The 16,836-nt window shown below is 40.6% G+C and overlaps 1 protein-coding gene across 1 annotated transcript in view; it reads left to right on the forward strand.

Moving 5' to 3' along the window:
- ANO2 (anoctamin 2) overlaps positions 1–16,807 on the forward strand; it is a 143,580-nt gene extending 126,773 nt beyond the window's left edge. Inside the window, exons 22-26 of the mRNA XM_031061805.1 lie at positions 7,333–7,485; positions 7,592–7,644; positions 9,604–9,785; positions 14,982–15,087; positions 16,526–16,807. Of these exons, the coding sequence (XP_030917665.1) occupies positions 7,333–7,485; positions 7,592–7,644; positions 9,604–9,785; positions 14,982–15,087; positions 16,526–16,807 (776 nt within the window). The remainder of the gene's footprint in view (positions 1–7,332; positions 7,486–7,591; positions 7,645–9,603; positions 9,786–14,981; positions 15,088–16,525) is intronic.
- The last annotated feature ends 29 nt before the right edge of the window (positions 16,808–16,836 follow it).

Consider the following 16,836-nt stretch of genomic DNA (forward strand, 5'->3'; position numbering starts at 1 on the left):
GAGTAGAAAGGAAAGAAATAATCCAGGCAAACCCAAGCTTTAAGTCACACAAAAATTCAGGGAGAAGCACAATGGACATGGGGTCTAAAACCAGACATCTGGTTAATTATTGAATGTGGCAACTCCTGTTTTAACACAAGTTACTATTCTCAAAATATCTAAAGAGGAACAATTTTGATGGCAAAAAATTAAATACCATATATGGTTTATCTCTCTATACAGAAACAATGTTTGTTTGTAGATATAGTTTATAATTGAATTAAAAATGAATACATTAAAATTTATAGAATGTGGATTTATGTAATTCTATAAATGCCTAAGTGTATACGAGGTATTTTGCATGATGACAGATTTGGGGATGTCTTATTAATATGTTTAGGATCCCAGCCTTGCCCTCTGTAGTGCCATCAAGAATCCCTCACCTCCCATTATCTCCCTCTCAATTGTTCCAACTCACCTTAGGATCTTGTCTGTGTTGTCACTTCTGTTATCTTATCCTCTTCTGCACTTAATGATACTTTGTTGAAAAATTATCCTTTAGGACAATTTTTTTTCCATGAGTTACTTCAGCCCGAGATGATTTTTCTTCCTGTAAACTTTAAGCAAGCCTCTTAACAATTTTTGAAGTTGAACAATGGTAAAAAAAAATAGACTTTTTTTCCTGTAATTTTTTTTTTGTATTTTTGGGCTCAGGAATAACCCAGAAATATCTGTTTTTAACAACCCAAATTTCTTGGTTAGGTAGGTCTAACGACTTTAGTTACCAGTAACATAAATATATACTGGTGTGATGTTTGTCAGCATTGCTTGGGTTTGCTGTCAGTGGCCTTGATTCTGCTACTTGAAAAGTGATGCTCCAATGCTGTGAGTTTGAACATAATTTCCAAAATGCCAGATTTGTTTTAAGGGTTCATTTAAAACCACCTACCCAGGAAGGAAGCAGGTCAGTAGTCTTTCCTTCAATGAAGAAAGTGGCATTTTCCTTACCTGTTTTGACTTCAGAGTACCTCTTGGAACTCCCATGTTTACCCATCTGTATGCTGTCCCTTAGGGAATTGTTTGGGTTATTCTAATTTTAGGAGCAAGTTCTAGAAATTGCCAAGATGAGTCAAGTCATGGCCACTGAAATAAGTAGGTTAATGTGTTTGGTTTTTTTTAAAAAAAAGAAAGAAATGCAGAAGTACCACCACAGGTTGTTAAGGTTTGGAGGTTCCTGTTCCAGAAAAGTAGTCCCCACCCCAAGCCTGCCAGAGCTTGGACAATGCTCTCAGGAATATGGTGGGATTCCTCTCAGGAGTATATGGGGCTGTCCTGTGCAGGGCCAGATGTTGGACTTTGATGGTTCCCTTCCAACTTGGGATATTCTATGATTCTATTCCATGGCTCTGACTTGTACTATCAAGGTTTAAGCTACTGATGTTATAAATCACTAGACACTAAGCCTGTCATTTAGATCAGTCCCTTGTTCCAGGTTCATAAACCGCAGTGAGCTCCTCAGCCTGCAGCCACTCAGGGGTGATTCAGGGAAAATGAAGAGATTAATTATTGGTCTGAACATTTGTTTACAACAGGAGGATGAGCTTCCCAAGTGGAGAAGCCTCACAGTCTGCCAAGCTGTGCCCTGGCTGTGGGATCTGCAGACAAATGTGCAGCAGATGAAAGCCAAGCTGCACCTCCCCAGCCCCAGTTGCTGCCCTGGGTCCATGTCCCTGCTCTCAGCTGTCAGATCCACTGCTCAGACCACCCATGCTGGCAGGAAGCACTTGGTGCGGCTCAGCACTGAACCTGTCAGCTGGGATTGTTGTCAAGGGCATCGTGCTGCAAGAGGATGCTCAGCAGATTATTTATCTATTTCTCTAAGTTTGAGCTGGGGACAGTGGGACGGGAAGCAATGCAGCAGGCCAGAGGAAGATTATTTTTTCTTCTGAATTGCTTAAAAAGGCAGGGTTACTGGAATGCAAGAAGAGGTATGATATTAAGGAAAAGAGAGAAATCTGGCTGCTGTTTCAGAACTTCTTTCTTAGTTTTCACACTGATTTATTCAGGCAACCTCCCTCAGGCATCAGTGGCAATCTGGAATGAGGCAGCTGAAGGAGGAATTGCAGATGGGGCTTGCTGCTTTTGGGGTTTCCCCATGCAGATGGTGATGGGGTTTCATGCAGAAGCAGGCAGATTACGTATCCAAGTGTGAGTAGTCACTACATTCAGGTTTGTCCTGTTCCCATTTTTAAGGATGGGTGACATCTTTAGCTAAGGCTCTTGCCTCCAAGTCTATAATTCACTAGGCTGTACCCTAATCACAGGCAGTCCTTGCCTTTTTATCCATATATCCAATCTCTTTTACTGATTTCTGTCAAAACCTGGAGTCTGGCCCACTGCCCACATGGCAAATCACACATTCTCTTTGCACTTTGTTATGAAAAAAATTAATCCCATTAAGGCAGCACTTCTCAGAGGGACAGTGCTTGGAGCAGTCTCAGTGTTTTGCAACATGATGTGCCACCGGTAAAGGAGTTATTGATGATAACTACCCCACTTAAATTTTGGGATGTCCATTTCCAATCTGCTTTCATTTCTGTTCTTATTTCTAATTCTAACAATCCTGAAGCCTTAAAGAGACTTCCACCTTCTCATTCTTCTACCCCTGCCCTCATTTAAATCATGGTAGGTTCACAGAAATAGCAAGATTTACTGGTTATTTTTTAACCTCCTCTGTTTTTCCATTTGGGAAAGGTTACTCTGTTTACTGAAAGTGGTTTCTCCAAAATGTCAGTCACTCAAGTCCATGCCAACAAATTAGATTAGCTGTAAGAAGGAATTTGTTTTACAATGAGGATGGTGAAACACTGGCATAGATTGCCCAGAGAGGTGGTGCATGCCCCATCCCTGGAAACATTCCAGGTCAGGTTGGATGAAGCTCTGACCAACAGGATCTAGTTGAAAGTCCCTGCTCATTGCATGGGTTTGGACTAGATGACATTTAAATGTCCCTTCCAGCCCAAGTGATTCTATGGATAAGATTAATTTTTTAGGGTAAAAGTCTTTGAATCTGATTTCACCAGCAAACTCTGCTGAGCTTTTTTGTTGTGCAGGGTTGGCTGCAATAGCACATCTGCACAAAGATTTGACTTGCACCAATGACATTCCTTGACTGTTTGTTTTGTTATTATTAACTGACATATTCCTGCATTTCTTAGTGGAGACACTTAAAACGTTTGAGTGATCAGAAAAATTTGCTCAAGTAATCCTGAAACATAAATTATTGCTTTCAACATGTGTCAAATTTGTCCTTAGCATTTCCTGCTTCCAAAACTGTGCAAAGGCTTTTGACCCAGGACAATATTCCATACCATGTGCATTCCCAAAGTCAGTAGAATGCACTGCAATTTCCTCTTCCCCATGGCAGCAAGTTTGCAATGTATGCAACTGGCCTGCAATAATAGAAGTTGGCAAGAAATCAATATTTAGAGTAGCAATAAATATTGCTAATGAAAGAAATTTTATTAAATTGGCTCCAAGAGCAAAAGGATGCACATGAATGTCTGAAATTTATACCATTCATGTTTCCTTGAGAAGAAACTGAAATCAGTAGTGATTTTCATGTTCCTGTTTCATTTGGTCTTCCCTTCTCTAGCCTAACTCCTCTAGGAGTCCAAGCTTCATGTAGCAATTGATTAAAAACATTTTTCCTCAAGGAGAAGTAATAATAAAAGCTTTCATCATCCAACTTCTGTTTAAAAACAATGGCACAAGGAGAAAATGATCAGATTCAATGTCTGTAGCTACTGACTACTATAAGGATTAATCTGAGAGGTTTGGAAGAATTTCCCCTAAAGCAGGAAAAGCCATCAAAAAGGCAATGTGTGAGGCAGAAAAAGAAAAATAATTGCTGAAGAGAAACCTGCATTTTTGTATAATCTCTATAATGATGGTTTTGAAAATACCATTGGTGGTTCTGTGTAGGCTTGTTGCATACATTTATTACAGAAGAGTTATAAATGACCCCTTTTCCGTAGTTTTTCAGCCAGGCCTGGCTGTATATTGAAAATTTTCTTTCTAGGATTTGGAAAGCTGCTTAGCACAGAAGTGATTTTTCCACTGTTTATTTCCAGTAACATGTGATCCTATGACAGATATTTTTGATGAAGAAGAGAGAAAAAAAAGCAACAAAATTGTAAATAAATACCTTGTCTTAGGTGAGGCTTTGAGGTAAAAGATACTTGGGTTACTCACGCTACTGAGCATGCAAATCTTGTAGAAAAAGTGATCCACACCATAAAAGGTTTTGTGCTGGGGAATGATTCTGTATCCCTTACACAAGAACAGCAGCCACCACCCTCCAGATCCATAATTTAAAAGCTTTGATTTGTGCTTTTAGTCATAACTTAGAGCCCAGACTTAGAGGAACAGGGTGTATTGCTGTTGGGCTGGGGTTCTGCTCAGACCCTGCACAGCTTCTGTGAAGAGTGGACTTCTGAGAAGTGACTGGAGACAATTCTTTGGATGCTGTTTATCCTTCAGAATTTTTGTCTTGGGCCCAGGGCTGGATGAGGCGCTGCACGTGTGGCATCAGGTGTTGTGAAACGCAAGGGCTGGCTCTGAGCCCTTGGCCTCTTTCCTGCTCAACTCAGTAAAGGCACCACCAGCATGTGCATTGGGCTTTTTCCCTCATCAGAAGGATGAAGGCTCTGTCTCAGTGACTGTTGTATGGCACTAAATAGTTTATTTAGTTGTTGTTTTGCACTGGGTGATTTGAAATTTGCACTGAGTATGTTACATCACGTGGATTGTTATTTCTCTTCTCCCGTCACACGGTCTCTCACTCATCCACCCCTCTGCCCTACACCCCCTGGTGGTTACCCCTCCCCTCACCCCTCCTCAATGGTATCCCATTGGCTACAGTCCTCTTCCCCCGCCCCCATCCCCCCTTGGGTATAAAAGTCCCCTGCAAGAAGGGACCCCCCTCTTTTCTATCTGGGGGTTGCCCGCGTCTGAGGTGTCCCTTCCCAAGCTGATAAACAGGACACTCGTTCCCACCTGGAGAAGAGTGTTTCTGTTCTTTTGCTTTCGTCCATGTAAGACTGTGTAGGCCAGGGTCCATAGCTAGCCGGAGTGGACTCAAACAACAGCCCAAGAGACATGGATCTTACAAGTGACAGCACATCCAGGGTCCTGCTTGGATGCCCCATGTCCCTGACTTTCCACTATACCCAGCCTTCAATTGTTTTATTTCCCAGCTTGTGCCATGAGCCTGGGCAATGTTCATCTCTCATGTCTCCAGGCTGCCCTACCGGGGGTAGGAAAATGATGAAACAGGATGGATGGCCAGAAGTCCAGCTCCTGGCACAAGTCTCTTTAGCCTTTTTTCCTGTATGTGGACACGTAAAGAGCTTTGTATGGAGACCTTGTAGCAGAAATGTGAACAAAAAAAGGGTATTTAAGGATTACTATCGAGATTTTTTAGGCAAAAAAAAGGACACCTTGGTGTCAACTGTCCTTGATGGAAGAGTGTGTGTGTCCTAAAAGTATTGTAAATATTTCCAGTGTGACCAGACAGGCATCCACAGAACTCCAGGATGCTGAGATGAGATTCCTTCTGGGATCTGGACAGAGATTCTTCTCTTTGTAATTTATTCACGGTTGTTTCTAGAAACACTGATCACCCTCTACAAATACCTGTGAATTGCTTAGGCTGTTCAGAGACTCCTCCATTTAATAATTGTTTGCTAGTTTGTTGCACACCCCCATCTAAATTCTGGGTTTGGCTTTGGAATTGCTTTTCTTGCCTGCTTTTTGCATAATTTGCGCTTGCATAAGAAGGAGTTGAGAAGGTTGAAGAGGTTTCAAGATGGCCACACAAACACTTCTGGCACAGAGTTTTCTATGAAGACGCATTTACACAATTATCCAAAAGTCCTTTGCATACCTTGAACATTTTTTCATGAACTTGAAAAAAAATTAAACTGCATTTTCCCAGACAATGAATGAAGTGGCTACAAACAACATCAAAGCAAATGCGTATGTGGTTTATTCTTAAAGCATTGCAAATACTTTTTTTTTTCCCTTCTCATTTTATTTTTTTACAGAATCCTCCCAGCTGTATTCCTGCTAAATTCACTTAGAACCAAATAAGGCATATTTTGGGGCTATGCATTTTTCTAAGCATTTCACAGTTTTTGGGGACATTACTTTAACATCTGGTTTTATTTCCTTTTTAATTTTTTTTCCTGACTCTAAACATAAAATAGTCAGGAAAGTATGATTTCAAGGGTAGGATGTTTCTATGCTTTGAAAAAGCTCCATCTTAGTGTATACACTTAAATTCAGAACAAAACAATAAGAATGAAACTCTAATGGCCATATAATTGATATACAGAGATTTTACTTTTGTGTGCAAATATATTGTTCCTGATATTAGAAAGGAGAAATATCTGAGGATTTGTACACAAAAAAAAAGGTGTATGTGAGAGAAGGTCCTGGGGGAAACTGTTTCAAGAGTTAGTTGTAGGTTGTGACAACAATGCTGAAGGAAGATATTTTAAAGTATATTATTGTGCTATGTGCACAGAATATTGTGCTATTTTCTCAGAAAAATGCAATTCCTCCCTCAGTGGAGAGAGAACTTATACAAGGATTTGCTAAAAAAGAAGCCACAGTAAATAGGGCATTGAAACACACCAATACTTTTTCTATGTTAATATTTTTTTTAACTCTGAGATGTAGATCACAGCCAGATTTATTATTTTAATATATATATTTTAATATATATTTATATAAAATTCAGCTTTGTTTTGCTTTAAAGAGGAGTATTTCTGAACTTGGAGGATATCAGTTGCAGAAGGAGGGATGAAAATGCTGCACAACACCACTGGATTCTGCATCCGCAGAGACATTTCTGTTCTTGCTTTTCACAGGCTGCCACCAACTTTATCAAAAAAAGCTGAGAAGAAATAGTGGCACCTTGGAGATTTTCTCCTTTTGCTTGATTGTTTATCATTTTCCTTACAGGCGAAAGGACAGGAAAGAAACAGCATGGACTAATCAGTTAATTATGTATAAATGCAGAGCAATAGACTCTGAACCCTTTGTCCTTTATTAAATTTGTTGTTTCCTTTGGTTTGTGCTTGTGCTAGCAGCTTGAAGCTTTATTGGAAACATTCAAAAAGCACAGTGACAAACTTTTGTGTCTTCATAGCCCTACTCTGGGATATTTATTCCTGGGACCAAACTGGGAAGTGGAATTTTATGGGGTTGGTAATGCACAAAGCTCATGAACAATTTGCTGCTCCCTTCAGAAGCTATCAAAAAACACTGGCTTTCTTTTTCCCCCAGTTATCCAGTTTGGCTTTGTCACACTCTTTGTTGCCTCCTTCCCTCTGGCCCCTGTCTTTGCTCTTCTGAACAACATCATCGAGGTTCGTCTTGATGCAAAAAAATTTGTTACTGAGCTGAGGAGGCCAGACACAGTGAGAGAAAAAGATATAGGTGAGTAATGAAAGAGCATTGCAGTGAAGATAAGACCAAAAATACAATTAAACAAAGAAGGAAATTATAATGAACCCATTAATAAGTTTTTTTCTTTCACTTACAGGTATTTGGTATAACATCTTGAGTGGTATTGGAAAGCTTTCAGTGATTATTAATGTAAGTGTTTGGTTACACCAGTTTCTAACCATGATCTTGGGAGCTTCTACTGTTCCTTCAATGTAATTTAAAATTCTTTATAATTCATTGTTTATAATTGTTCATATATTATTGTCCCTTCAACATAATTTAAAAGTGGCATCTAATTTTCTCAATTGCTCCAATACAACAGAATACAGATGTATTATGTTTATTGTGCTGTATGTATTCCCTAAATAAAATTTTCCTCCATATGCTTTAAGATAAAAAAATCTCATGCCCTAGGACTTTAATCCTAATAGTTTCTAGTGGGTTTTTAGCCTAGGGATGATAATCTTATAGAATCATTTACGTTGGAAAATACCTTTAAGGGCATGGAATAATACTACAGATATTAAAGATATCAAAGCTCTTTAGAAAGGGAAGTGATTTTCACTACTGAAGGGAGAACTTGTGAAGAGGTGTTATGCAATTTCTTAAATAAAATAGCTCCCAGCACAAGAGCACAGCACTCTAATGCATCCAGAGGGTAGTGTTGTTTCACTTGGATGGAGTTCACATTGTTCACTCATTGCTCTCCAGTTTCCAGGAATTAAGGTAGGAAATCTGTGGAACCCTGCACATCCCCATAATCTCATAGTCAGGCATGGACTTCAGCTGTCCAGCGCTGAGCTGTGCTGGAAGAGAAAAACTCTGCCACCTCTTGTTTTTCTCTTTGCACATTTATGATCCTTGATTATTTCCTGTGTTGATCAAACTCTGGAAATGTTTATTTCCTGGGGATTCCAGTAAAGTATGATTACATACCTTTTCTTGAAAGAAATGTAAATATGTGCATACCTGTTTGAAAAAAAAATGCCCAATTCTGCTTCTCCATATGGGTAATATTGACACAGGAAATTATTATGTAGCAAAATATAGTTTTAAATCATCATAGGATTGTAGAATGGTTGGGGTTGGATGGAACATTGAAGATCAACTCATTCCAAGGCCCATGCCATGTGCAGGGACACCTTCCACTATCCCAGGTTACTCCCAGCTTCATCCAGCCTGGCCTTGGACACTTCCAGGAATGGGGCAGCCACAGCTGCTCTGGGCAACCTGTGCCAGGGACTCAGCGTCCTCACAGGGAAGAATTTCTTCCCGATATCCAATCTAAACCTGCTCTCTGTCAGTGTGAAGCCATTCCCCCTTGTTCTGTCACTCCAGGCCCCTGTCAAAAGTCCCTCTCCAGGTCTCTTGGAGTCTATTCAGGCACTGGAAGGGGCTCCTATGTCTCCTCCTAAATCCTATTCTTTTTCAGGCTGAACAATCCCATTCCTTTTGGCCTGTCTCCGTAGCACAGGGGCTTCAGCCCTCTGGCCATATTAATGGCCTCCTCTGGACCTGCTCCAACAGGAGAGAGTCCAGAGCAGAAATCAGAGGGATTCTTATTGATATGATGTAGAGATTTCTGTGACTGATTGCCCCCACAATTGCACCAGGTTTATGGGATACCAGTCTCACGAGGCATGAGATCCCTCTATGTGAGATGTGTGAATCCTCATGCTGAGGGGAAAATGGACATTAACACTCAACAGGTTTGGTATAACTGCACCAAAATATAGCCCAAATTATACCAACTGGCTATTAGGTCTTGTTGTAGATTTTTTTTAAACTAGTGATAAACCTCCTAATGGCTCCAGAGATGAAAAGAATTGGAGCAATGTACAGTCCATTAATTGCTTTTGCTACTTCCTTAGCTGAGCCTTCGCTTGGAAAGACAGAGCAGATTACTGCGCAAATATTCAGTACCAATTCTCACAATATAACTCTCCCTTCATTCTGTACCAATTCTGACCACATAACCCCCTTCACCATCACTCTAAATTTACCTGAACATGAAAATTTTCCCCTGAATTACTTAACCTGGAGACACAGATTCACGATGCTGTTGTTTGCTTGTTTGTTTTTTTGTTTGTTTGTTTTTCCATCTCTCAGGCTTTTGTCATTGCTGTCACCTCCGACTTCATCCCACGCCTTATGTATCAATATGCATACAGCCAGAATGGAACCATGCATGGCTTCATCAATCACACCCTCTCATACTTCAATGTCAGCCAGCTCAAGGCTGGGACACAGCCAGAAAACTCCCTGTTTGCACAGGAGGTTGCATTCTGCAGGTAAAGTACTTGTAAGGGCAATTTGCATAGTTGACGGAATTTCCTTGGCTCTTATGTAATTTTTCAAAGTGGGAATTGATAAAGTTCACGTGTATGGCCACATATTCAGCAATATTCATGTGCCTTTGAAAATGTGGTTCTGGAAGCGCTGCTTTTAGGGAATTTTCACTGTGTTACAAGGTCTTTAAAAGGGTTTTTTTCAGGGCATTGAAAGGCAAAATATACAATTTAGACAGACTTGATCCACAGAAAAAAGCAAACTAACACTTTCTTTACTGACAGATACAGCTTTAATCGTTAAAAACAATGATTTTTTTTTAATGGACACCCAGTAATTAGAACCAGATTTGATTTGATTTTATTTTATGATTTTATTTATTTTATGACAGGCTTTCTCTGTCTTTACTAGATTCAGTCTTTACTTGCTGAGATATGAGTTTTCAATATATTATGCTTAGCTTTAGAACCTGCACCAGTCGCCATGTACCTGTCTTCTATTTCAGATACATCTTTTCTGATTGGGGAAAAAAGGCTCAACTTCATTTACAATATGTCCCAAATACTAGATACCTATAGAGTAGTTCCAGTTTGTATGAGAAATCACTAATGTGGCTCCAGCTTTCAAAGTAACTTGGTATTTTTGTAATAGTATACAGAAATTCAAAGAGCTGGTTTAAGGCATTACAGCTCAACAGCCTGTCTCCCCTTCCTTCTTGACTCCCTTGAAATCACCCGGTGCTTGGTCTCTGCAATGGCACAAAATAATTATAAAAGTTCCTCTTCCATTTATTTAAGGATAGCCTTAATGTAGAGTGGTTTTATATCCCTTGCTTTGATGTGCAATATATTTCACACTGATTTTAAGTGGGGCATATATCTTGCCCAACTATAACCCACAAAATGACACATCACAGTTTCTTCACTGGAAGCAGGGTAAACAGGGAGAGAAATCTGTCCTTGTCACTCTGACAATGCTGTTGGGATTGCCTTTGCGGGGAACCTACCTTCTCATCTTGACTACAGCAGAGGACAGATGAATGCACTCCTAACTTTTAAGCAACTTATAAGCTAGTGAGCTCTGCAATTCCCCATTTCTGCAGCTGGGACTTGTTTGTTACTAAAGTGTTCCCTGTTAGAGTATGCAGCATCTCCAGATTTTCAGATCTGTAAGTCTGTGAAATGCTTTTCCACTCTAGCACTTTTTAATTTTTCATCCCTAAATACGCATGTGTTTTCTTTCCACAAGCCTCTTGATCCACTTCACTGTGATTTTGCTACTTTCAGTATGCTGCTTTTTACCTTGTTCTAGCCACTGACCTCTGTTTATAGATGCGTAAGTGCTGGTGTGTTTGGAAGTATGTGCATTAACAACAGGGCGAAAGGCACTCCACGCATTAGTATGGTCATACACAGCCAAATACTCAACAGAGCCCAAATACAGGGAGAAGGGAATCATCTACACTGTGTTCAAAAGTGATCCCTGCCTGGTGGCACCATCTGAGAGACTGAGAAGAGGAAAAAAATTAATGTGTTAGTATGAGTGAGACAGAACTATGGGAACATTTCTCTTATCAGGAGACATACCGGAAAATATGTCAGCATCCACAAACACTGTTTCTCATTATCATCTACCTCATTTGAATCTTACCAAAATCTCAGCTTTGGACAGGACTATCACTGTGATAAAGTATGGGGTCTCTAACTTGCATCCCAATAGACAGGCAACCAAACACTGCCCCTCAAGCTGGAAATAAAATCTGTATTTCTGTTTCTGGCAAATGCATCGGGAACAAGCTGACCTCTCTTATTCTTAGATTTCTGTGACCTCTGGAGATAAATGTGGTTGTAATGAGGCTGCATTTTTCTCCTTATGGGCATTGCCGGAGATTAAGGTATCTTAAAAATAACCATAACAAGCCAGAAACAACTCTGCCACTGAACATACAGAACACATTCTTCAAATATTTAGAGCAGCATTTTTTTTAGTGCTGTGAAGTCTTTGGCACTGCTTCCAAAAAAAGGTTGCTGTAAAGCTGTTCTCATGCACAGTATTAGTTGTAATTTTACTTTTTTTCTTTCAGGGAAAAATGGCATTTGTATAGCTGAAGGCAAAAGAGAAGCAAATCTTGCTAAGATATGGGTTATTTTTATTGGGATTTCCCTTTTAATCCTTGTAGCCTTGTATGATGATGGAGTACATACAAACCTACTGGTCACACTGAAAAAAGGAAGCCGCAGCCATTCAAGGGACTTTTCCTTTAACATGGGTCTGCTCCAACATTCAGCAACTTTATAAAGTGTCTTAAAATTTATTTTCTTAATGTCATGGGATTCATCTCATCTATTCCTAATAATCAGTGGTGGATGCTACCATTTTTCCTAATATTTTTTTACTTCTGCACTGCAGATTCTGTGATTATGGATGTTTTCTCCAATTTCTTTTAAAGGCCAGCTGAAGAAGGAAATTAAACAGATTAGCTTATTTGGACTGATTTGAAATTCCACCTATATACATAGTTAGATTTTTTTTTATCAGTCTTTTTTTCCCCCACACAATAAGCTTCTGAAATACATTAACATTGTCTTAGCTCTAGCTTCAATTCCTTCCACCCAGCTTCCTCTCTCCTACAATTCTCTACTTTCAGTGCACATTTTTCTATTCTTCCTAATAAGTTTTCTGTGCTCTATTCTACAACCACGTTGACCACTTCATATTCTTGTCCTTTTTCAGTGGAATTACAGTTGCTTGCTATTTTGGAAACACAATTGTCTTTACAGCGCTGGTTGGTTGCTGTTCCTACCATATCTGCTGAATCAAATATTTTAAGAGTGAAGATTGAAGAGGTGAGGGAATCCGAGAATCATAGAATATCCTGAGTTGGAAGGGACCCACAAGGATCATCAAATCCTGACCCTGTACAGAAGACCCCAAAAATCACACCTGAGGATATTGTCCAAATGCTTCTTGAGCTAAAAAGATGGTCTTTGTAAAAAATAAACTACCTGTAGAATCTAGGGGTTAGAAAAGGCCCTTTGGAGTCCCATGTGCCAGAGAATAATTAAAAAAGGAGGTGGGGAGGAGGCCCAGCTACCTCATCTATAGCTCTGGCAACATTTTCTTTCACGATAAATCATTTGCTAGTGTTCTGTTGAGTGTAGGTTCAGGCATCACAAGCAGTGTGATTCCCAGCTGAGCCAGGTGAAATTTCCAAGGGGTCTGATGTCCTGCAATACTTACATAGTTTGTGAAGCTCAGAATGCATTAAATGGAAAACCCATCACAGTTGGTGACCCTTCCAGGTGAACCTGGGCTCCATTTCAAGGCTGGGATTGATTTATAGTGGTCAGCAAAGTCCACAAGAAACTCAGTGGCTTTCCTTGGCTTTGATGTTCAAGCAGATTAAGTTCAAGGGAAATGACTTTGGCCCTTGATGCAGCACTCGTACAGATTTGATCAACATGTAGGAGTCCACAATGTCCAGAAAAGTACCAGAGGGGGGATCTGGCATTGCAGGAACAGCACAGGAATCCTAAGATAGGACCTGTGCATGCACTGCTGAGCAAAACCATCCAGGGGCTAACACAGCCCAGGGAGTTCTTCCCTAAATCAACACAGCCCCCAGTTTAAAGTGGTATTCTTGTCCCCATGGCCTGTACCTCATGTCCTTTGTCTCCAGAAGCTGCAGCACAGGATGACACCCAGCATTCAGTTTCTTGGGGGTGGGGAACAGCAGGATGTAGGGAATGCATGGACTGCAAATGTGTAATTTAACATGCAAAAAACCATGTGGGTAGAACCTGAAGGTAATTTTGGCAAGCACACCTGCAAACTGAAGCTGACAGATTTTATATATGAACCATCTCCATTATTCCCCAATGGAGGCTTTTGCACAGTCTAATGAATCTTACTGTCAGGACGGGTTTTGTGGTATTCAAAACAGATTTTCCCTTTCTTAATTTCATCCCATTACTCCTAGTCAAACACTGGGAACAGCACTAAATTATCCTTTTCAGTCCTAAGGGCACAATTTGCACATGGTTATCATGTCCAAGTGTGGCTGTTACTTACCAAAGTGGAGCAATACATGTGCTGCTCTTTAATCTTCCCGATGAGTCAATCTCTTCAGCCCTTGTACTGTTGTCCTGGACTACCTTTAATTTGTCACTTTTTCTTTGGTTTCCTTTCTTTTTTTTCTTTTTTTTTTTTCCTTTCCCCCACCCCCCACTCTGGAATCTGCACAGCTGAATGTCTGAATGCAGTAATCCAGGTGTGGATTTACCTGGGCTGTTCAGAGGAAGGCTAATTCCCCACCTCAGCACCATTGTGACTTTTGTTGATACACCCACAAGTCATGCACTGTCCTGCTGCCATATTTCAAATTTGTGCTAACTTGCTAGCCTCTGCAAGCTCCAGGCTATTTCCACTTTCAAACACTATCCCTTCAAAGATCCTTCAAGTGTTTTATTTTTAATTATTTTCCATTTCCCCATGTTATTCTCATTGTGTTTCCTGTGTCCATTGCTTTCTGTGTTTCCTGCTATTTGCAAAACTTTCCAATTTAGGAGCATCTGTGATTTTTATTAGCCTGTTGTTTACTTCCAAATGATTGATGATAATACTAAAAGCAACAGTCTTTACACCAAACCACTAAGGCTCTGTTTTATCCTGTCCAAGGCTAGACAGTTAATTTAGGAAGTGCCTTCCCCATGGCTCCCTCTTTTGTTAATGCAAAGACAGGAATCACCAAAGCATGAGTCACATTTTATGTGGGCTGAATTATTCCCTAAATTAATCAAGTTTTAGGTGAAATGAATGCAGGTTTATCTCCTTCAGTCTGAAAATGCCTTGAACTATCTCTCTACTTTCATTTCAGCATTTTATTCCGTGTACGTTGCTGTCAATTTACATTATAAAATAAAGGGGACTTCTGTCAATCCTCTAAAATCTGGACATTTCAAAAGTTAAAAGAATGTTCTGACTTTGGTTACAACTGTGAAAACCAGACTGAGCGTGTTAAATTTAGTGGAGGTAGTCCAGCTCTAATTCTGAAGTTGTATTTCATAATAAGGGTTGAAGTAAGAACATCTGGAGGATTTGATTCTTTGAGTTTTGTGATTGGAAAATGCATTAATCACAGCAATTGGTGCTGGAGGAAATTGCTGTAACTGTGATAACTGAGCTGTTTCCATCTCCAGGTTCAAAGACTACAGAGAACCACCTTGGTCCCCACACCAGTACGAGTTTTCTAAGCAGTACTGGGCAGTCTTGTCCGCTCGCTTGGCTTTTGTGATTCTATTTCAGGTAAGTCTGCTGAGTTGCTTCACTTTCAGACATAGAAATATCATCATAGATGGATCCAAATGCATGTTCCAAACCAGCCCATGTCCAATAGACGTGGAAAGCGAGACCCACAGCTTCCTTAGCCCTTGGTGTTAGCAGAGATCCCCAAAATACCCCAGGATTTTGAATGTTTAAGTGGACTTTGTCAACTTCCATAGTCTCAGAGGCACCACTTGTAGAAAGCACATAAATGCTGTGTAAGCTTGTTAACGGCTGTTCTTTACCCAAAACAAGAAATAAACAGAAGTAATAAATCATCGAAAGGTTTTTTCTACTTTCTTGAATGGAGCAGAGTAAATTGTCCCCAGTGTGAGGATTTCATTAGCAAGGGATTTGCCATCATGGCTTGCCTTTCCATTGGCTTTCTTCTGCCCTCCTCCATGATCTGGGATCCTTCCACAACCAAATTGGGCCCATCCCTCTTTTTCAAATCTGTCTTTCTTTTTTCCCCACCTGCCAAGTGTTCCCAAGTTTCTGTGAATCTTGCCTGGTATGTATTGCCCTCTTCTGCTTCTTTGCCGTGCCTTCAGTAATTTTCCACCACTGGCTGCAAAGCACTTGAAAGCAACTGGTTCTGCTGGGCTTCAAACCCTCTGCCTGCTCTGCCAGAGAACATTCCCTGCTTAATTAGCTCCATTGTCTTGGATGGGGATGGAGAGTTCGTGCTAGCAGCCCTGTCAGCCAACTGCTCCCACACATTTCCAGGCATTACACAACTCACTTCTCAAAGCATTATCATGACAATACAAACCCTCAAAGCATTTCTTACCAGTGGATTTCACAAGCAAGCAAAACTTTTTGCCCAGTCTGCTTCCTGCTTGGTGTTATAAGCAGCACCTGTAATCACCTTGACACCTGAGGTTTAGGATTTTGGCTTGTGCAGTGTGGCAGTGTAAAAAACCAATCCTGCTTGTCAGCAGACAGAAGGATTCGAGGACAGAATGGCCATGAAAGTTGTCTGCTGTGTGCTTAGGCCACACTGGAAACGCATGGGTATATTTGCCTTGTGTTTCAGGATTTTTGATGGTATTGGAGGATGTCCTTATATTAATGGATCCTGAACTCAGTACCAAGGAATTGCATGTTGAGAACTGAGCACCTGTAAAGAATAATGTTGGTTTAGCTACTAAGGCCATAGATTATTTGATGATTCCATGTCCTTTCCTATTCCAAACCTAACTGAAGCACGTGTTTAATTCAGCCTCTACACTGAGGGGTAGCTGTGCACAAACCTGCACTCTTCCTTGAAATAAAGCCTTAATCAACTGCTTACTACCACACACCACCAGCAAAATGTGTTTGACATCTGTGTCATAGCTATAACAAAGGTTTGGTTTTGCTCCAGTGCGAGTATTTTTGATTTTTCATGCTTGCTTCACATCTGCGGCTGTGCTTGCAGAACCTGGTGATGTTCCTCAGTGTTCTGGTTGACTGGATGATCGCTGACATCCCCAAGGACATCAGTGAACAGATCAAAAAGGAGAAGACCGCGCTTGTTGACTTCTTCCTGAAGGAAGAGCACGAAAAGCTGAAGCTGATTGAAAGCTTTATTGCACACGACAAGCGGAAACGCAGGAGCGGGACCAAAAGCAGAAGGACCAGGGCTGCCAGCTTCTCCCAGTGTCACCGCAGCCCCAAGGGCAGCTTCACCTCCTTCAGCTCACAGCACACCGTGGTGTGACTCCTGAGGGAGGGGAACAGCCTGTGCTT

Source organism: Geospiza fortis, unplaced genomic scaffold, assembly GCF_000277835.1.
Source record: "Geospiza fortis unplaced genomic scaffold, GeoFor_1.0 scaffold164, whole genome shotgun sequence".
NCBI classification, from domain to species: domain Eukaryota; kingdom Metazoa; phylum Chordata; class Aves; order Passeriformes; family Thraupidae; genus Geospiza; species Geospiza fortis.